Source organism: Cydia splendana, chromosome 15 (genome assembly GCF_910591565.1).
Source record: "Cydia splendana chromosome 15, ilCydSple1.2, whole genome shotgun sequence".
Taxonomy (NCBI): Eukaryota; Metazoa; Arthropoda; class Insecta; order Lepidoptera; family Tortricidae; genus Cydia; species Cydia splendana.
In genome coordinates this window covers 15,628,411-15,649,946 of record NC_085974.1, presented here as the reverse complement: position 1 = coordinate 15,649,946, position 21,536 = coordinate 15,628,411, and the positions used below count along the sequence as shown (strand labels likewise).

Below are 21,536 nucleotides of genomic sequence, written 5' to 3'. Positions count from 1 at the left end.
AAAGACTCAAGACTGACTTAAGTGGCAGTAGGGTGTAGGGTTTTTTCTAGGCTTAATGAGTTCGCTGAAGCTTATTTTTTATACTTAGCGCACAGAACCACTAGTTTAACAGTATCAGCTCTAACCACATGTCACCATATTGTCCTTTACGTAACAAACTCAGGGGCCCAGAATATTCGATGTACCTATCAAATCAAGGTTCTGTACCAAATAAGGCCCGGTTATTATAGTTCGTTATTTTTTAGCATTAGAAAGAAGGTAAACAATCATGACGTGTCTTTTTATTAATAATTATTGAAAAACGCTTTCAAAAATTAGTTTATATTACTTATGAAAGCAAAAGAATATAAAAAAGTATATGATTAATACATACATACATACAATCACGCCTATTTCCCGGAGGGGTAGGCAGAGACCACGGATTTCCACTTGCTACGATCCTGACATACCACTTTCGCTTCCTTCACATTCATAACATTCCTCATACACGCTCGCCGGTTTAGGGTGCTCTTGCTCATTAATATGATTAATATGATTTATAATTCTAACATATTTGCTATGACTTATTTTTCAATGGTAATTTTTAATAAGACATGTCAAAATCTGTTACCTTAATGCAAAAAAAAACGAACTTTAAGCGTGCTAACTTTCAAAATTTCATTTTTTATAAGATAGTATAAGTAGATGGGCAAAAATTTTGCGTCCATGTCCACCAGTGAGTAAGTGATTGAGATACCTAAACATTTAACTTTATAATGTAAAATGATATAATTTACTAACCTACTCGTTTAATTTCAGGTAGGTTGAATAAGGAACCAAGTAACCATGGGGAGGAGCAGTATTTACTAACATTTTCTTTTTGGGTCTTCAGAGTGTATCGTTTCCTTTTTTTTGCACATATTACAATTAAATGTATATTCTCTGTGTAAACCCTTACGTCTTTCAATGACAAAGGCAAGATCAGCAAATGTACAATTTGTATGATCGTGCTTGATATTTGAGATCACAGAAAATAAATATTTTAAATCCACTATTCTGCGACCTTCTAAAATTTTGTTTTATCATGATTCATGATCAAAAAGCTCGGATTCAATAGTCATATCAAACGTCGATTATGCAGTTGATGATGAGCTTGCATTTTCTACCATTGGTGCTGCAAATGCATCAACCGGTGGCGATAAACTTTGCCCTCTTGTAAAACAAATTACTATTGTGATTGTGTCCAGCAAAAGGCCAAAATTCGGTTTACTTTCCTGTTTAAAATATTACTAATTTATTCATATTTCAGATTAGGTACATAGGTAACTGTCTGAATGTTACAATGCCAGCTGGCAAATTCTATCACATTTGTTTGTTTGGTAGTCATGGTAACATTCACTTACATTGATATCCTTATTAAGATCTGTATCTTATTATCCAGACCTTAAAATATTGCCACCGTTGCCCTTTAAAAAAATACTGTTTAAATAATTGGCTACTCAAACAATGCTTCTATAGTATAAATTATAATGACTACACAAAAATGGGTAGTATTGTATATAATGCACGAAATAAGGCCCGATTCTTAAGCGGGTTTAAATTTTGAGGCCATGTCCGCTAATACTATAGACAAAATATCAAGTTTAATAAACACAAAAAAAAAACATTGATGGGCCTTATTTTATAATTTAGGCCTTACTTTGTAATTTAAAGTAGAGTTAGGCCAAGAAAAATCTATAGCGATTTTGATAGAACACGCAGTGCAAGTATTATTTCAAACGTCGCTTCTATGAAATTATGACATATAAATAACACTTGCACTGCGTGTGCTATCAAAATTGCTGTAGACTTTTCTTGGTCTGACTCTAAAATATTCTTTATTACACCACAAACATAAAAACAAATTTAAAAAAAACCGGCGAAGTGCAAGTCGGACTCGCACACGAAGGGTTCCGTACCATTATTTATAAAAACGGTCACCCATCCAAGTACTGACCCCGCCCGACGTTGCTTAACTTCGGTCAAAAATCACGTTTGTTGTATGGGAGGCCCCACTAAAATTTTTATTTTATCCTGTTTTTAGTATTTGTTGTTATAGCGGCAACAGAAATAAATCATCTGTGAAAATTTCAACTGTCTAGCTATCACGGTTCGTGAGATACAGCCTGGTGACAGACGGACGGACGGACAGCGGAATCTTAGTAATAGGGTCCCGTGTTTTACCCTTTGGGTACGGAACCCTAAAACCGATTTACAATGTAGATAAAGGTAGCAACAGGCGGTCTTATCGCTGTTAGTTCTTATTCTTCGTTTGTTTAGCATTAGAGTGAAGGTGACGTGTCTTTTTCAAGCATGCAATCGTATAATTATTTAGCTTTTTTTGTAATAGTTATGTACTTAGTGGTTAATATTAGTATTTACTATTTTTTTTTTCAATAATGCTTAAAAACGAAGTATAGACATGACAACCAAATATTAACGCCATTGTAGGGCAGGATATACAGAACATGAATCATTAGTACTGTCACGCTCCGTGATTGTTGAGCCATTTAGGGTTCTAGCTAAATTGGACATTCCATAGAGTACGAGTAAGTATGGAACAACCAATTCAGCTAGGACCCTAAATTGCTCGACAATTACGAAGCGTGCCTGTAGGTACCTAAAAATTTTGTTAACCCATTTTAACCATGCAATAAAATATTTTTGATTTTGATTTCTAATTTGAAATATTAGAATCAAAAAGTTCATAATAGATTGTATATCATAACTACAAAAATGTGTTCCCTACTCTCAACCCAAAACCCCTTGTATCTTAGGATCTAGATATTTTCACACAAGACGGTTTATCGATAACTTCTTACATCACTAGATTATCGACATTAAATGTCGACTATTGCCCATCACTTTTCTGGCTGTGTACGTATTTAGAAACTTGACTCCGCCCCTAAAATTAGTGCGATAGGGACAACTGCAGCTGAGGCGAAAAATCCTGCGTAAAAATGACAAAAATCGAGGTTTCGTAGTCCTCTTTTTCCTCCCCCAAAACTTAACCAATCGTAACCAAATTTGGAAATCTAAATGATTATGAAATTATCTGTGTCGGACCGTTTTGCTTTTTTGGCTAATTGATATCAGTTTTGAATACCACGCCTCTCATTGCGGCATAGTCTATTAGGCCATTTTGGCCGTTTTTGAAGGGCTCTAGCGCCTTAAAAAACAAAAATATCAAAAAAAGCAAAACGGTCCGACACAGATATTGACAATATTAATCTGTGTTGAAAAAATCATTGTTCTAGCTTCAAAAACCACGGAGGAAAACGAGGACTACGTTTGTATGGAGGAATGACCACTCCTGTTGGCTCTTAATATAGTTTAGGAAGAAGAAATTTATTGTTTTTAATCTAAAAGTATAATTTAAAATTAAAACATAAAAATTGTAAATTAACATTTATTTGTATAAAAATAAATAATATTTAATTTTTGTCTAGGCCATTAAATATGGAAAATAAAATACACTCTATTAACACTCTCACTGTTACATGGGGTCAATTGGTGTCAAACAACCTGATGAAAATACATTTCTTCATACCTACCTTCACTATTTGCTGCAGCAAATGTGTTAAAAGTCCCTATATAATCCATACACCTAACCAAAGATCAGTATGATTATGGTTAATGGTAAACTAATAAATAAGTTAGTAAAATAGCAACTATTCACATGTGAGTAAAATTTTTCATTTTGTCTTTTTAAATACCCTACCTACTCTTATTTTTTAATTGAATGAAGTCTAATTAAATTATTATAGAATTAACCATACTAATAGTCCACATATAATCTACATCACCATTAATAACACAAAACATGAGCATTTCTTGTCTTTTATAGTACAGAATATTATACAGATGTTTTCCATCATATTTCTCAGAAACATTCATATTTGTCATGCTACTTCAGTCAACCCCAGTACTTTTTGTACCGAGACTGACTGAAATAGCAAGATACATTACTAAGTTTCTGTGAAAATACAATGGAAAATAATTATGCACTACATCTGTTTTTGTTACTGGCTATTCATTAGTCATTAACTATCTATACCTAATATCCTTTACGTAGACCCCAAAAAACATTGAAAACTATTCTGACCTCAAAACACTGTAGATTCCTGATGGTTCTGAATTTGACATGTCATATTTATTTCAGGACACTAATTTTCTAGGCCAAAATTATGCTCATACCACATATTGGTTGAGTTTGTCTCTAGGGCAGTAAATTATAGTTTAGAATTCATAAGCTCCTCCAGCTCAAACTTCTTCCTAGAAAAGCCACCTTTAAACTCATTTTCAGGCAATAAACAGTTCAGGAACATGTGTGTTATGGCCCCGGTGATGCCCCATATCTTGTGCCGCCCGTACAGGAACATAGGCAGCTGCATTTCCTTCCACACCCAATGAGCATGGTTGCTCGTATCGCAAAACGCCTGCATGGGCACTAAGAAAACCTCTTCCACTTCATCTGGGTTTTCATGCAATCTATTTATGTCGAAATTCCTTATCTCACCTACTATTGGATTAATGGCTAAGTTCTTATTTCGACCTTGAACTCGAGGCATTGAGCCCCAAATGTCCACACTGTCGCGAGGAATACCGATTTCTTCTTCTGTTTCTCTTAAAGCTGTATCAATATTAGTCTCGTTCGCGTCCGCCTTGCCTCCTGGGAAGGACACTTGTCCGCTGTGATTTTTTAAGTTTGTGGAACGAAGCGTGTACAGTAGGCATACCTGACCCTCGTGCACGCATAAGGGCACCAGCACCGACGCACTTTCACTAGCTTTTTCATCATTCACGACTAGCGAAGGCAGTTCTTTTAACTTCGATACACAACGTTGACGAGTTGCGGCTGATAATAAGGTTTGAGGTGAAAGGGACATGATCAACGACTTGAGCATTACAACACAACACATAATATTGTTATTATGAACTCATATTTGGCAGTCCAAAGTCTAAACATACAAAATTGAGCAGTTTTAATACTATCAGGAAAGTGGATTGCAATGCAAAAACTGTCAGTGTCACTAAATGTCAAAATATTCACTCAAAGCTATTTAAGTTTTCCAATCTGACGCTGGAAACAATATTTTTTGCAATAAAAACGCAGAATTTCCAGTCTGTAGAGTAGTAGCAAATAAAGGGGCTACCGCGAAAATCGAAGTTCGCAAATTGCGGGCATTTTTGTCCGTCACTCTAATTACGCCTTCATTGGAGTAAAAGAGACAGATCGCCGCAATTTGCGAATTTCGGTTTTCGCGGTAGCGCCTCAGTAGTCAGCTGATATCTGTCAAACAGAAGGTTGAGTTATCTGTTATCACTTCTGACATGTTCTGACTTCAAGTTGATTCTTTGGTTGATTGAAATCATAATCCATTCAGATTTCAATTTACAAAAAATACAAAATTTTTGTGGCCCTTAAACCGTAACTTAATTTTGTGGGAAAATTTACAAACCATGTCTGGTAAGGCAGCTTTTGCTATACAGACTTTATTTTCGACAGCATCTCGAGACAGATGTATAGCGAATATGATGAAATTTCCCATTCCTCGAAGACAGGGCAAAGAGCCTACTGCGTCGGCGGCCGTTCTTATTCCTCTGTGCGACGTTGACAACACTCCGTCATTGTTGTACACTGTGCGGGCGGACAACCTGAGGAGCCATAGCGGACAAATTTCGTTTCCTGGTGGAAAAATGGATAAAAACGAGACGCTGGTACAAACTGCCTTACGTGAGACTGAAGAAGAAATAGGCCTGTCACGGACAAAGATAGAACTGTGGGGACAGGGACCCCCCGTGCCGGGGCGCAACAACCAAATCATGATAACCCCTGTGGTCGGGGCTATAAGGTGCTTAGAAGAAAAAGATCTGGATATTAACAAGGAGGAGGTTGCCCAGATCTTTACATTACCAATAGAATCCTTGTGTGAGAAAAAGAATCAACTCTACACACAGTTCAATAATGGCTTCATATTACCTGTGTTTATTGTAGATCATTATAGAATATGGGGAGTCACAGGCGTCCTCACCCATATGCTCCTTAGCTCTCTATTTACTAAAGATGTTTATAAAAATGAGTGGATGAGACGGAAAGTTGAGTTAAAGTGAATCTGAGTTTTCTAGGAGAAACAATAAATTAATTAAATACTCACATATATTGAAATATTTATTAAAGTATGAAAGCTACTACATATCACATGGCATTGCAGTACTTAATTGTATAACTTACAATTTTATTCTAAAACTGAGCAAGGCACAAGAAGCATTGAAGATTATCACAATAATTGGAATTGATAAAAAAGTCAAATGATTACAAAAGGGAACAGAAAAGGAAAATATAAAATAAAATGAAACGCAAATGAAAAAAATAATATTTATCCAGATTTATTCCTTAACACTTAAATTATAATCTAGAATTAATATTTTATACATTGTCCAGACATGGTGATGGTCTCTCGCCCTTGTGTCACTGTGTACTATGTTTATATGTATTTTATTATCGGCAACATATATTTTCTCTACGGTTCTTTTTTATTAAAACTATTATAACAATTTGATTTGAAGAATATTTAGTTGAATGAATGTCTTAGTAAATTATACAGTTGTTTTCATATTGATCATATTATCACAAATTATGAGAATTAAATTGCAAATTACCTTGCCAAAGGTAACATTGTTGCAGGCAAGAGTGTTCACATATTTTTTTTATACATAAAATGAAAATTTGTAAAGAATAAACAGGCAGAGGTATTGAAACGAAATGTTATTGTTTCTTTCTAACCTAACACTACACTACTAGTCCAAAAAAGAACCAACAAAATACTGTATAACCAATCTTACATAAATAATGAATATAATACAAAAAATATGTCAGAATGCTTATTCGTTGTGTTTGAACACTGTATGAATGCTAATAAACTAGATAGTTGGGTATAAATGTAGAAGGTAGTCCCGTACCAGACAATGACTCGCTTACACACTTATATTACCCCGAAAACCCAGATTTAAATCCGGGTACTTTCGGCACCTCTGCCGATTAATTTACCAATCATGTGTAATACACAATACTGGGCGTTCCCAACAAGTTAAAACCAAGTACTAATGGCCACAATTGCTTAACATCGAACCAACCAACTAGAGAAGCTAGCTCCTCATAAGCCGCGTAACAACCCAAACGGCAACACATATCCAAAACTAAGTTTTGATTGCACCATTATCATAAAAATTCACATACTCAATTATTACCAACATAGCAACACTAAAAATTAAAAATGCTCTAATTTCAAATTTGTATAAAAATATATTAAGTTTCTGTCGGGCGTAGGCGGGCGGTGGAGCTCGGAGCTCCTTGTACACGCGTACGTATGGAGGAGGCTACTTACCGTGCTGGCAGTCTACAACAAGCACGGCTGGTTAGACAAGTACGGTATGACGAGCACGTATATGAGAGACTTAGTCTCTCAGATAAATATAAAATTGTAACCTTAACTTGGTATTTAAGTACGGTTAAAAATCAAAACTCGTCAGACAAATATATTAACCGGGCCACTCACGTTTTTAAGTCGAGCAATTTTCTACTTAAACCAGTGAGTGACCCATCATCATAACCTTGCCTTAGCCCATCATTCCCATCCCATTTACTTGGGGGTCGGCACTTATTATCCTTGCATTATTCCTTAAAACGTGAGTGACCCGGTTGAATATAGGTACTTATTTATTACGCAAAGACGTGTTTTTGTTGACAAATGAAAAGGAGAGATCTTTTTTTACATTTCTGTTGTTGTTGTCATTTTATGTTGATGTCATACCGTACACGTAAACTCTTGGCTGGGTGTGTGCGGCTACCGGCCAGCGTTCCTTACGATTTACTAATAACGGTGGAGTGGCGGGGCTTGTGGCGCGCGCTACTGCTCGTGGTGGGCGGAGTTCACGTCCACGGGGATGGACGTCGTGAATGTGGGCGTCTCGAGTTCTTCGTGTTTCTTCATTTTCAGCGCCTGGAGGAAAATTCTATTTGAATATATTTAGCTCATATTTCTTATGTGTGAATCATGGTGTAGCTTCGGTTGCTAGAATAATACGGGTACTATTCTTACAATATTTACCAATGGAAACTAGTACATACTTGGGCTTAACTTTCCAGATATAGTGATTGAATTGAAATGAAAATAACTGTTTCTGTCTCTCATCCTAAGGCAAGTTTTCTTAAGTATTTTTAATAACATCTGAGCAACGACGTTGTACGTTTGATAATTTGCTTTTAATTATAATATGGTATGTGAAACGAAAACAATGTATGTATATCTAATATTTAAAAAAATAATACTTTATCAAGAACAAGAAATATCACCACGATAAAATAAATAGATAATCAGATATATAAAATGGGTTATATGACATATCATATAATCTACATATAGATTTTATCTCTTGGGGAATTTTTTAGCTAGTATGTTCCAAATGATAATTACCAACTGTTATTTAAGTTACTAGACATAGGCGTTAAGTAAATAGACAAATAAACCACATAAACCCAAATAATTAAAATGTTAATATATTAATAGTTTGTGTAATTAAATGGTTTGATGATATGATTATACCCAATTAGGCAATTAATAACGAGCAAACAACTCGGAAAGCAAAAGGCAATACAGATATTGAGATGATTTTTATGATGTATATAGTTCAATTGGCCACAGAAAGCTGTGTTCAATTTGTAAGTGAGTAAATTACCTAGCATTGTAAGAATTTTGACCAAAGTTATAGATCATGATTTTTATAAAACTTTATATTTTTTATATGAATTTAGAATTACTCAATAGGTATACAACCAAAAAAAATCAAATCATAGACCCTAAAATCCACGCAAAAATAAGGGTGACACAAAAAAATATTTGTATGGACAACATTCTGAATATATTCCGTAACCATAGATTCCGATTTTTAATTTCGGGCAGTGCGGGTCAGATTGTATAAGTATGGTCAAGGAAATCTGCCAAAATTAATATTTATGTAAGAATTCAGATGTGTCTACAATAGAAGGCTCTAAGAGGCCTCCAGTTGCAACATTATTATTTCGTGTAGGTATCTGTAGAGGCCGTCTAAGCTAACTCTGCACCGACTTTGACAGAACAAAGTGTGGAAATGTCATAATACACTACATACATACATGTGTTATATTGACACTTTGTTTTTACAAAGGCCGTGTAAAGTTGGCACGGTCCGATTGGATGCTTTTTTTAAATGTGAGGTGTGTGAGATGGCAATGGCAGACGACACACAAGCTCACCACGTGGGGGTCGTCCCGCGGCCGACTGCGCGGCAGCGTGGGAGACAGCAGACCTTTAGTTGCTTGCTGCGACAACACGGATATTGTAAGCGGAAGAACCCTCGTTTTGTAGAATCCCGTAGATAATGTTTCATTTCGCATAACTTTGGTATTTTCCCATTTGTGCCCGCCCCTATTGACCGCCGCCATATATAAGGCGGGGACAAATGGGAATGATTTATATGAATACACCTATTCCCATCTATGCCCGGCGTGGGAATAAGAACTACACCATAAATTACATATTACTGAAAAGACGCTAACGTAGCATGTAACAAAAAAGTGAATGCGAGGGAGTTTTCTGCGAAATGCAACATTCTTCTATGTTCTAAGAAATGGGAGAACGCCAAGCGAAGAGTTCAAAATGCCCTGATATGACGATATGACATACTAATTTTAACGTATTCGGACAAAAAAATCTTCGGATGATAGGTAAACCCTCTGATACCCAGCGAGTAAGGCATACTTTAACTGGGATAAATAAAATTATATAAATATATAAGAGTAAAATAGTAAATAATACTACTATACACACACACACTACACTACTCCATTCTTCGTAGAAAAAAACTCTTGTGAGACTCGAACAATTTAAAATATCTAACGAGTCACTCACGTAATAATGAATGATAATACCAATCTCAGGAATTATTTCCTTAACAACGAGTGTGGGATGCATCGTGATGTGGTGGCAGTAGACAGGAACCTCACGCCGCTCTCCTTGGCAAACGAGAACTGGCGCAAACCTGTGGTACTAAGTACTGCGGATCGCAAGGCGGCATGGGAGAGTAAGGCGCTACACGGGCGGTTCTACAAGGCCCTCACGGGACCCGATGTGGACCTGCTCGCGTCGGTGAACTGGTTACGATTCGGGGACCTCTTCGGAGAAACCGAGGGTTTTGCCTGTGCAATTGCGGACGAAGTGATGATGACGAACAACTATCGGAAATATATCCTGAAGGACGGTACGGTCGACATTTGTCGGGCATGCCGCCGTCCCGGAGAGTCACTCAGGCATATCATTTCCGGTTGTTCTCATCTTGCTAACGGTGAGTACTTGCACAGACATAATCTCGTAGCCAGGATTATTCACCAGCAACTTGCTCTTCTATACGGCCTTGTGGACCGCGAAGTACCGTACTACAAGTACTTACCTGCGCCTGTTCTCGAGAATGGTCGTGCCACGCTCTATTGGGATCGATCTATCATCACCGACAGGACTATTGTCGCCAATAAGCCTGACATCGTGCTGATAGACCGATCGCAGCGCCGGGCCGTGCTCGCCGACGTCACCATCCCCCATGATGAGAATCTCGTGAAGGCCGAGAAGGACAAGTCCAGCAAGTACCTAGACTTAGCTCACGAGATTACCGCCATGTGGGATGTTGACTCGACGATCATTGTTCCGATAGTTGTGTCAGCGAACGGTCTCATAGCGAAGAGTCTCGACCATCACCTAGAGAGACTCTCGCTGGGTGGTTGGATCAAGGGTCAGATGCAGAAGGCGGTAATATTGGACACGGCGCGTATAGTACGTCGGTTCCTCACTCTGCGGCCCTGACCACCGGCAGCTTGGGCCAAGCCCCGCTGCCGGCGGCACCCTAGGTTAGGTTTTTTATAATGTGTTTATATGTATTTTTTTATTGTTTTGTAAGTGTTTTTATATTTTACTTTTATATTCATATTATAACAAACCTAACGTAAGACGAAAAATAAATAAAGAGAATTATAATGATAATATAACTCAGTCATAATAATGACCCTTAAAATGACGTGAGTGACCCGCAGTTAAATATTTTAATGTCTTTAGGCTATTTTTTATGGCAGAAATTGACACAGAACAAACTGTATAGAGATACCTATTAAATTCCCATTATCTAAAAAGAAAGATTAGTAAGATTGAAAATCGTCAACATTTGATTATCCATCATAATCTAATTGTCTTAGTAAATTATACTATTACCAACCATTCCATATTGAGTAAAAAGACCCATAGCGCACACATAATATGACCAGGCGGTCTAGCATAAGTTGCGTTCTCGCGCGCGAGTCCATACTTGAAGTCGCGCTAGATGTATGAAGTCGCGCGCGAGAACGCAACTCATGCCAGCAGGTCAGGAGGGGTATTGTGGACGCGAATATCGATTTGATAACTACAGTATAAAGCGTCCGTCTCTTCAGAATTCTAGCGTATCAGAAACTGACGTATGATCTATGTTGATAACGAGTCGTATGCGCAGTGACCGTCAGGGTGTATTCCCATTTGTACCCGCCGGGCACAGATGGGAAAGAGAGTTCAACATAGAAACTATCTAGATCGAAATTATGTACGTTAAAATAGATAGGACGAAACTGAGCGGAAGGTCATATATAGGAAGGATTCATTCCCATTTGACCCCAGCAGGAACAAATTAAGAATACACTGTGTTCGCGAATCGCGACTGTCTCTTGGAACTTTCAGACGTCGCTCATTAACCTCACAACCTGCAGCTGACCAAGTAGTTCTGCTAACAAAATACTCAGTAAGTGGTAGGGTTACCTGCTGGAGCTTGTAGTGGTTGATGATGTCCTGGTCGGCGGGGCAGCTCTGCGTGAACGCGTCCAGCTGGTACATGTGGTACATGTAGCGCCACAGCGATACCAGGCTCGTCTGTAAATAATAGTTTGCATACATGTTAAACCATTGCCTTGCCTATATGGTATTAGAAAAATATCCTTTTGCTGTTAAACTTTGCTTTGGAATTCCGCATCTAATTCGCCTAAAAACGTTATGTACGCTGTGGAAAGAAAAAGACAAATGTTAGTGATTTTTTGAATACAGGAATTTTAGTATTTATTTTTTGGCAGATAATAGAATATTATTAGGTAGAAAAGCTGCCTTCTTTGGAATTAATTTGTCAGGAATCTATGGGCCACCCCACATCTAGCGTCTTTCGAGCGTCGGCGTCTCGTCGGCGTCTACAACTCTATGGCCCTGCTCGACGCAACGTCGACGCGACGTCGACGCAGCGACGTCATTTTCCATAGCGCTGACCGACGCCGACGCTCGAAAGACGCCAGATGTGGGGTGGCCCTATAGACATACATTTTCTACATAACTTTAAACGCTTAAAATAAATATCTCTGAAAGGTAGTAACAAACTTAACAGTTTTTTTGAACGTTTGCCAAATTTTATACATTTGCGTATACACAAATATCAATAGTAGTAATTTAAAGTTACTAAACATCTGACATTTTCATTTGTAACAAAAATCAGACCAAATGGGACCGTAAAACATGGCAACGCTCAACAGAAACAAATGTCGCCTAAACTGGTTGCTAAAAATATGTGTTAAATTGTGTACTGACCGGGATCTCGAAGTCCACGAAGTACTTGCCGGCGACGCGGATGTGCTGCAGGCGCGGCATCAGCTCGCAGTCGAAGCAGCACATCGTGTCTCCCGTCAGGAACCTGCATCACAACAACGTTGTTAACGTATAAATAATCAACGATAATAATAGTATTTTATGCAACCGTTGTTTAAGAGAGGTAAAAAAAAGCGAGTGGCGTGAGTAACAATTTGAGGCGAAGCCGAAAATTGTTAATAAAGACGCCACGAGTATTTTTTGACTCAGTTAAACAACGTTGCATACAATACTTTTTCTACGACCAAGCACTTACTTTGAAATAAAATTGAAAATTTAACAAAAATGTTTAATTCAAGAAGTAGCAAAAATGGAGGGTACGGGCGGGAAAAGAATGAATGAAATTAAAAAAAAACATGTCTATGGTTCACTTATTTGTCAGAGATGACATTTAAAATAAGGTTGGCAACACTGTATTTCATTCAATATTTTTTAAGCCAAAAAGATACTGCGTGTATGCACAAATTCTTTTTTTGGGGAATAGACTAAAGACTTGTCTTGACAACTATAAGGTAGGGTTTTAAAGGTGTGTGCACGACCCTTTAAATGACAAATAAAAGCACGGGAGTAGAAAAAAACAATTAAACTACTTGATTGCTAACCCATTGTGAAACCTTTTCACATTTACTACGTCATTTGCACTATCGCATTGATTTAAAAATTAAAATTATTACGACGCCTACTGCGAAAATGTTCTATGGCAAGTCACAAATCAATTTGTTTGATTGTACCATTCGACGAGCGAAAACAGATGATATATTATGGTAATATGGTGTATGATTTCCGTCTGTGTTAAAAATATTCTTATTGATAACCGGCAATGACACATGGGAATTATTCCTTCCCATTCGTCACCGATCATAAACTAGCATTAAGGTTTATATTTCCCGCACACCAAACATAAATAGACAGCAACAACTCGGTTGCAAAGGTGCAAGGATATTGAAAATGGTAGTGTTTATTTCGTAATTTAAGTACAGAAATCGGTAACGGAATAAAACGGCATGTTAAAGAAAAGTTGTTCTGCAGCGGAATATGAAATTCAAATCACCATTTTAAATAGAATTGTCCCGAATGCGTCACTCACGTTTCAAGTTAAACGTATTTTGCTACAACGTGAGTGACTCGAACACTTTTATTTACCTACTGCAGTTAAAATTTACCCCAACATTTATCGTTGTCGATAAATGTTGTCGTTGTTTTTGTAAACGTGAGTGACCCGCATTAATAGGTACATTTAAAAAATAATCACTATCGGTATTCAATTTACATATATACAAGAAGGTAAAATGCGACTTGCCTCGTGCCCCGGCGTTCCAGCAGCGCGTCGATGCGCGCGAGGTGCGCGCGCAGCGACGCCGACTTCTGCTCGTCCTTGCGCACCAGCACCAACTTCAGCTTCGAATACAGGTTCTCGATCAGTGAGGCCACTTCTTTGTCCTGGAATCATTACATTTGCCAATTAGTCTTAGTTCCTCTACGGGACAATGTCGACGCCATTCAAAGAGAATTGGCTGGCAGATTTATATTAACAATGTCACTACAAAGCAGATCCATTTCCATGATCAGACTCTCAGAGATCATCTCGTTCTCGAGGATGGCGAGGCCGTTGTTTGAGGATGGGGTGTGGCCTCGTAGTTACCTGTACGAATAGGTTGTGACCGCCGGGCACCGACTTCATGATGTGGCGCTCGATCTTCTCGTTCTCGAGGATGGCGAGGCCGTTGTCGATGAGGATAGGCGGGTGTGTGGCCTCGAAGTTCGTGCGGAAGTCGGGCGGCGGCTTCTGCATGTCCACTGTCGTCACCTGGAATACCGGGATTCCGAGATTAATGTTAAGGGCAATGTTAAGATGCCATGAGAATAAGGTGACGCTGATGTTCTACTAGATCTTTAATTCGAGTATGTAAGCATCATTTGACCTCATGTCGTAAACATTGTTTGTTCTTCTTCAGAAAGCTTAGCCTTTAGAAGAGTTCTGCCTTGCCCCTTTGACTGACAACACTCACGCTAAATAATATTAAAAGATGAATTAGGTACAGCAGAGTTAAGAAAATAGCTATACCTACAGTATTTTTATGTTTCTTCAGTCATCCTTCCAAGACTGGTCGTTCGTCCACAGATATACGTGGTGCGATGCTCATGGCCTTAACGGCACCGTGGCTCAATTTTGCAGTACTTTATCTACGTAACAAGCCTGGCGTATAGTAAATAAATGTTTACTTATACCTTTAAGCTGATGGTCTTAAGCTCTGCGAGGAGGTACAGGTCCATGAAGTACTCCTGGCAGAACAGACACGCGCCCTTCCGCCGCCCATCTATCGTCGATGCCTGCAAACAACAAGAACATCGTTAGGACTTACAATAATGGTCAACAGCTGGTTATGGGCCTATGGTTCCACTTGTCGTAAATAAACAAAATATAGTCTGTCAAACCATTTCCGTCAGTAAAAAAAGCGGCAAATTTAAAAAAAGTAGGCGCGAAGGGAAAAGGTTATTTGAATTTCGCGCTTTTTCTACTGACAAAGTTGTTTGACCAGCTATAGTTATTGAATTGTGAAAATATTGAAACAACGCTCCGAGCGATTCCGCTCTACGCTGCGAGCGTCGGCGTCAAGCGAATTTGATCGGAGCGTTTTTAGGGTTCCGTAGTAAACTTATTTTTCTTAACCTTGACGTTAGGGTCGCGAACTTTTTGGGGCACGGTAAAGGGAACCGTGTCACAAAATACGACGAGAACTCCAGTTTATTTGAGACCCTGAAGTACACGAAAGGCAGCCACCCAAATTGTTAGGCACAGGCACCCAATAGTGGCAATAGTCTCAATACCCATGTACTGAAATTCTAAATGTTAAATATTGCTATTCAAGATAAAATTTAGTAGTACGAGTGTAGTTAGTAATATTTACTCGTAACAGTCGTAACACTCATACATTTTAATTTTCAATCAAAAGTCCACTTTGGACATAAATTACAAATTCGCTAAGCTCCAAAAGAGGTCGAGCGCGAAACGAATTCAGCAAATTATAAAATTCTGTTGCAAAACTCATTTCATTAGCAATGTTAATTAAAAGTTAGCAAAACTGTACATAATTTTAAGAATAAGAATCACAGAATCCGTTTAACGCTCTGTCACACTACAGAGCACGGAATTTACGGCATAACTGGTCTATTATTTCCTCATTGTGTTCTATCGTTTGGAAAATTGTGTTTAGAAGAATGGTTTGACGTAACGCCTACGGTTGCTTTCTACCTGCGTGTTGGTCGGCACTTGGCAAGAATCGTCATCTCATCAATCATCCATCAAAATCCAATCCAGAACCAACATGGTTGTGTGCGTTACGATTTTAGAGATTTTCGTCAAAAGGTAAATGTTTTGGATGTGGAATGAGTTCCTAAGTTTTTTGAAAGGATTAAGATTAAGTATTTAAGAAAGCTACTTATTTTTTTAGATTTTTAAGACCTCAATCAAAAAGCGGTCATTATTAACATGTTTAATATTAACATACGGTTGACAGCGCAAACGGCTGTGTCGCAGATACATATCAAAATTTGCGTTTTTCTAACTCAAGACTCCATATTGCGTTAGACATTATACTACCTAAGTATAAGAACATCAAAATCTGTCACATTATGGTCTGTTTTCCCTAAGATGTACATATTACATTTAAGGTAATAAGAAATTGTTGAAGTACTTAAATCTTTTTTCTTGTTTATTGTAGTCTAAATTTACCGGTTAGGTAGCCATTTACGGTTGTAATTTAGATGATAACGGTTAATAGGATGGCGGTTAGCGACAATTCTAAGAAAGAAAGGAAAAATCCACACCTACTGTTATTGTTATTAGAGCAAGCCATTAACGAGGTAATTATTGTAGTTATAGTTCACTAAGATTCGTTCGCAAAATGTATAACAAAATATACATTAACATATGAGCTTCCTTGTTACCTACGCAAGACGATCCAAAGCTGCAAAAATACCAACACAAATTGTACCATTCGATAGATTTTGTATGATACAATTTGTGTGGGTAGTTACTAAGAAATTGTTAGGTAAAACACATTTTAAGTTTTGTGTTATTCACCCCAGCCATCCCTATTCACCCCCTCAGTAATTTACCCGTCTCGTCTGGTAACTCAGTCCCACAGGTGAACGAGCTCAGCGTAAGTAATCCCAGAGGACACATTATATCACAACGCTATCTGAATGGGAAACCGTCATGTCACCAGCATGCAAACAAGGTGAAAATATCCATGAATATTCATGAGCTATTGTAGTCGTGGTCGTGTCGGATCGAGTGTATTTGCTATTTGTACAACTCTTGTTAGCAAGGACGTGTCATTGTGTATGCTATCGTTATGTTTCAAAACATGGTCCTGCGTCTGATCTGTGTTAGAACTTAGAAGCTGCAATAACGTGTCTTGTTATTGCTTTATGATACTTGCAAGTTATTTTATCCTAATAATTTCATTCCAGTTCATCAAAGACTGTATTACCAAGTCTAATGGACTTGTGTTTGTCAAAGACTGTATTACCAAGTCTAATAATAGTCTAATAGAATGCTGGACTTGCAAAGGCTACACGGTATGGGTTAAATATTTAAAATTGAAGATAATCTTCAATTAACGAGGATTTTTGACCAATTATTGAGTGTAACCTCAGATTTTTCAAATTCTTTATAAATTCTGTTTTATTTATGCTATGTCCAGTTGAAACGAACTCTCAGTACCTACCTAACTCTAGAATTACGGTATTTTTTAACCTTTATCTATAAGCTCTTGCCAAATCTAAGTTCGAAAGCTTACAACAAATACTAAGTCTTAATCTATTCAAGCTAACCTTCCAGGTTTACCACACAATTTGGTGTTCATTGTTTGGCCTGCACAGTCTAACGGCTTGCACCATCCGAAGTAAAATTTAAAATTTTGAACACTCCCAAACTATTGTTGCATTCAGCCCAAATGTTGCAACGCGCGCGCATGTACATAAAGCTCTTTGTTAAACGGTCATGACTCATTGCACCAACGGGGTCACAGAGCTTTCCACGTCTATCTATTACGACTTTCTACGATACACGATAGTTAACAGCTAGAATGATGAATTGAGACAGTCGTGTAATTAAAATTATGATCGGTTTTACGCTCGAAAGACGGACGATTTTTGTAGAGTTACTGCGTGAACAGGCTGGACGTTTAATGATGAATTAGTATTTTTTTCTAGCTGTTGCAATTAGGCAATATGATTTACAATTGGTAATTGTAATTTGGCTCGTAATTTACTCCAGCTCAATAACATTACCACATCAGCTTATCGCCAGTCTTTAAAAAGTGTATAGAAGCCTAAGTCATAGCAGATTGGACAGGAATTTCTTTTCATTTAAACAAACTCTACAACAATATTATTGGCTACGACATTGTTAATAGTAATAAAACAATGGCAATAACAGACATAAAAACCTACTGTTTAAGCGTCTGTATCACCTCAGTCGACCGCCCAGCATAATCATGTAGTGCTCGCTACCTTCACGCTCCAGGCAAATAAAAATTTCCATTAGATAAGTAATGGTTTTCCGATCCACCGGCCGTTCCGGCAGGCGGGCTGGCACACACGCTGCAAGACGAATGACATGTCCGGTCGCCGTGACATCCTATTGATATACGGCTGTTATATTAATACTATTTGCATGTATGGGAGCCATGGGACCGTTAGGCTAGGTTCACATGGCGTATTTTTTTCCCGTATACCGTATACGGGATTTTATCGAATACCGTAGTGACAGCAAGTGACAGGAAACATTCAAAGTCGTTCACACGGCGTCTATGCGGGAAAGCCGTCTAGCCGTCTGAATGATTTTGGACGTCTCTATACAAATTTTGCTGTCACTACGGTATTCGATAAAATCCCGTATACGGTATACGGGAAAAATTAACGCCATGTGAACCTAGCCTTACAATGTGATGAGTTAATAATTGTTTTTGGATTTGAGGAAGAAGATTCATCATCTTGCGAGGTTTGTCGAACCCATCAGGAATCATGTAAAGTTGGTGAAATGTTAGGTTTTAGTTGGAGCGGCATGCTCCATTCGTCCTGTTCCAGTTCATTTTTTTCCGCAAATCTGTAGATTGGTGGGACTGGCCAATTCTACAATCCAGGTTCTGTTATACTCCATTAAGATTTATCCCTAAAACATTGCTTGGCTTGCGTGATATTCCAGCTATACCAGCCTGAATTGCTGGAATTAGCATGTGAATTTGTCGTTAAAGGGTCCAACTAAGAATAGGAACTTGTAAAGTTTGGGAGTAGAGCATAGGAATTTGGTTACTGAAAAAATACGTCTTTAAAACGTCGACATGACCAGCTAATCGTCCTAATACCCGAGGGTATTACATTTACCGTTTATGTTACCGCTCGCTTTTGGCCGAGGACGACCCCTCACAACTACGGAGCACCACCGTTAACACATTCAATGCCAACCAGGCAAACATGACATCCGCGCCAGGCCACAACAATTTCGTCATATAAAGCTGTAGTACCACGATGCCGACGACTATCGGGTCGTCCGGCCTGGGAACGAAATCATAAATACCCGAAAGTCGGGTTTTCGGCACTGAATGTGTTAAAAGAGACATGGAAGCAACAGGCATCGATAAAAGTATGACAGCAGACCGCATAAAGTGGCGTAATGGTATAAGCAGGGCCGACCCCAACTAGAGATGGGAATAATAATGTACAGGAAGAAGAAGTTACCGCTCGCTTTTAGCTCAGGGTCTTCCCTATTTCTTTAGAACCAATAGAACTAATCTATTTATTATAATGTATAGTTTACTCGTATTTATTACGTATTATTCAAAGTGTCACCAGTGAGAACGTCGGCGGAATAGAAACCCAGTGCGGTGGTGCGTGTCGCCAACACAGACTTAGGTCGTGTAGCTGACCCACTTGCGATTCACTGTTTGTTGGTCATTTCTGGTCTAGAACTCTTTGTATAAATTACCTGTAGATTGGATGAGCATTTTATGAGATATATGAGAGGTGTAAGTAGGTACAGGGTCTTAGGACTTTGTTTTGGGTTGCTATAGAAGATTTAAATGTAAAAAGAGGCCTCAAAATAAATAACCTGTTAAACATCTCAATAGTTCTTCATAATCTCAACTCGCTTTTACTTATTTTTTTCGTTAATTTCATAAAAAATATAATGAGCTTTTTTAGAGTTCCGTACCCAAAGGGTAAAAATGGGAACCTATTACAAAAACTACGCTGTCCGTCCGTCTGTCTGTCTGTCACTAGGCTGTATCTCATGAACCGTGATAGAGAACAGTTGAAATTTTAACAGATGATGTATCTCTGTTGCCGTTATAACAACAAATACGAATAACAAAATAAAATAAATATTAAAATGATGCTCCCATATAACAAACGTGGTTTTTTTTATGCCGTTTTTTGCGTAATGGTACGGAACCCTTCGTGCGCGAGTCCGACTCGCATTTGGCCGGTACATATTAATGGTTGTAGAGAAACTAACCCCACATTTAACGAAGCAATTACCATTAAAAGGCGCCGACGTCATATCTAGAGGCGCACTAGACTCTTTAACAACCTGCCTTAAAGACATTTGCCATTGCATTCGAAATAGTTTGTTTACGTTTTCATTAATTAAAAACTGGATTCAAACATAAGGCAGTATCTGATGATAGTGATGATGATACTCTAAATAAAAGTGTTATTGTATTGTAAATAAAAATAAGTATACGCGCTAGGCATTCATTAAAATTAATATGAATAAAACATTAGACTGCTCATAAAGTTATGATATTAAACATACATTACATAATAGCGACCTACTTGTGCTTAAACAAGGTTGTTGTGTAATAGCCCTAGTAGTAAATTAGTAATCATCTCACACTTACTAATTTATTAAATGCTTTGGTACCCAAAAAACTTACTTAATTGACACATAAGTGACATTTTAACACACGCATAAGTTCCTCACTATTGGCAATCTGCGGCATATAAATTTAATTCAATTCATAAAAATCAATAACGTTCCAAGTCAGTAATCAAGACCAGCCAAAGTATAAAATCATCATATACACTAGCACACATCAGGAAGTCTGTGTGTTATTTCTCTCATAATGACATACTATTACGTGGCATATGCGTTTACCTCCCTTTATTTTGATGCACCTTTATTAATAATATAATAATACCTTAATGTAATAATACTGTAGTAACTAGTAATAGTTATTAAGCATATTCCGCATACTATACACTTAAGCCATATTTTTCAAAAAGGGAGGTAAAAGCATGTAAATTACAAAAATGACAACATAGCTAGCAGGTTAATAATGGCAGTATATTAATAACTATACTTAGGCTTTATTTTGAACTCACTCTAAAATTTAGAGCTTCTACTTCTATGCAAAAAAAAATGTTAAAGACCTACAAACTTTTTACCCGTTATCATAAGAACATGCCTTGGAGCATTAGATATAGCAGTTTATATAACAATGCGGAGCAATTATCGACTTCAAGTTGCAGGCAAAAGCCACACAAACCACAAACACACCAAGACCATTCAGATGTGTCTCGAAACAGCTGAGAAAAACTACCGACCAGTAATAGTGCGCGCAGCGGACCGCGTCCGCGTAATGAAGACAGGCTGAAAACAAATAAATTGCGATGCCAACTTGGGCATTTCGCTTCAGCACGATAAGTCAAGTGCATTACAGCGCCAACCAGGCGTGGCAAACAAACATCGGAGTCAAGCACCTCCCGAAC

The 21,536-nt window shown here is 38.0% G+C and overlaps 4 protein-coding genes across 5 annotated transcripts in view; 2 read left to right on the top strand and 2 right to left on the bottom strand.

Moving 5' to 3' along the window:
* Positions 1 to 3,346: 3,346 nt before the first annotated feature.
* Positions 3,347 to 5,006, bottom strand: LOC134797291 (mitochondrial coenzyme A diphosphatase NUDT8-like). Its single transcript, XM_063769520.1, has one exon. The coding sequence runs from the start codon at positions 4,938 to 4,940 to the stop codon at positions 4,251 to 4,253; it is 690 nt and encodes a 229-aa protein (XP_063625590.1). The 5' UTR covers positions 4,941 to 5,006; the 3' UTR covers positions 3,347 to 4,250.
* A 416-nt stretch (positions 5,007 to 5,422) lies between these two features.
* The window catches only part of LOC134797772 (mitochondrial coenzyme A diphosphatase NUDT8), a 290,972-nt gene continuing 274,858 nt past the window's right edge, over positions 5,423 to 21,536 (top strand). The window contains exon 1 of the mRNA XM_063770136.1: positions 5,423 to 6,325. Coding sequence (XP_063626206.1) covers positions 5,482 to 6,132 — 651 coding nt within the window. The 5' untranslated portion in view covers positions 5,423 to 5,481 and the 3' untranslated portion in view covers positions 6,133 to 6,325. The remainder of the gene's footprint in view (positions 6,326 to 21,536) is intronic.
* Positions 6,388 to 21,536, bottom strand: part of LOC134797763 (chloride intracellular channel Clic) — a 71,521-nt gene continuing 56,372 nt past the window's right edge. Inside the window, exons 2-8 of one of the 2 annotated variants that reach the window (XM_063770126.1) lie at positions 14,988 to 15,089; positions 14,401 to 14,565; positions 14,059 to 14,198; positions 12,702 to 12,804; positions 11,892 to 12,002; positions 9,314 to 9,379; positions 6,388 to 8,021 (exon numbers count right to left, since the gene is read on the bottom strand). In XM_063770126.1, coding sequence (XP_063626196.1) covers positions 7,929 to 8,021; positions 9,314 to 9,379; positions 11,892 to 12,002; positions 12,702 to 12,804; positions 14,059 to 14,198; positions 14,401 to 14,565; positions 14,988 to 15,089 — 780 coding nt within the window. In that variant the 3' untranslated portion in view covers positions 6,388 to 7,928. The remainder of the gene's footprint in view (positions 8,022 to 9,313; positions 9,380 to 11,891; positions 12,003 to 12,701; positions 12,805 to 14,058; positions 14,199 to 14,400; positions 14,566 to 14,987; positions 15,090 to 21,536) is intronic. The other variant, XM_063770127.1, reaches the window with a different exon arrangement.
* LOC134797760 (uncharacterized) lies at positions 10,005 to 11,879 on the top strand. The gene is made up of 2 exons (XM_063770121.1): positions 10,005 to 11,371; positions 11,474 to 11,879. Exon 1 carries the CDS (start codon positions 10,026 to 10,028, stop codon positions 10,911 to 10,913), a length of 888 nt encoding a protein of 295 aa, XP_063626191.1. The 5' UTR covers positions 10,005 to 10,025; the 3' UTR covers positions 10,914 to 11,371; positions 11,474 to 11,879.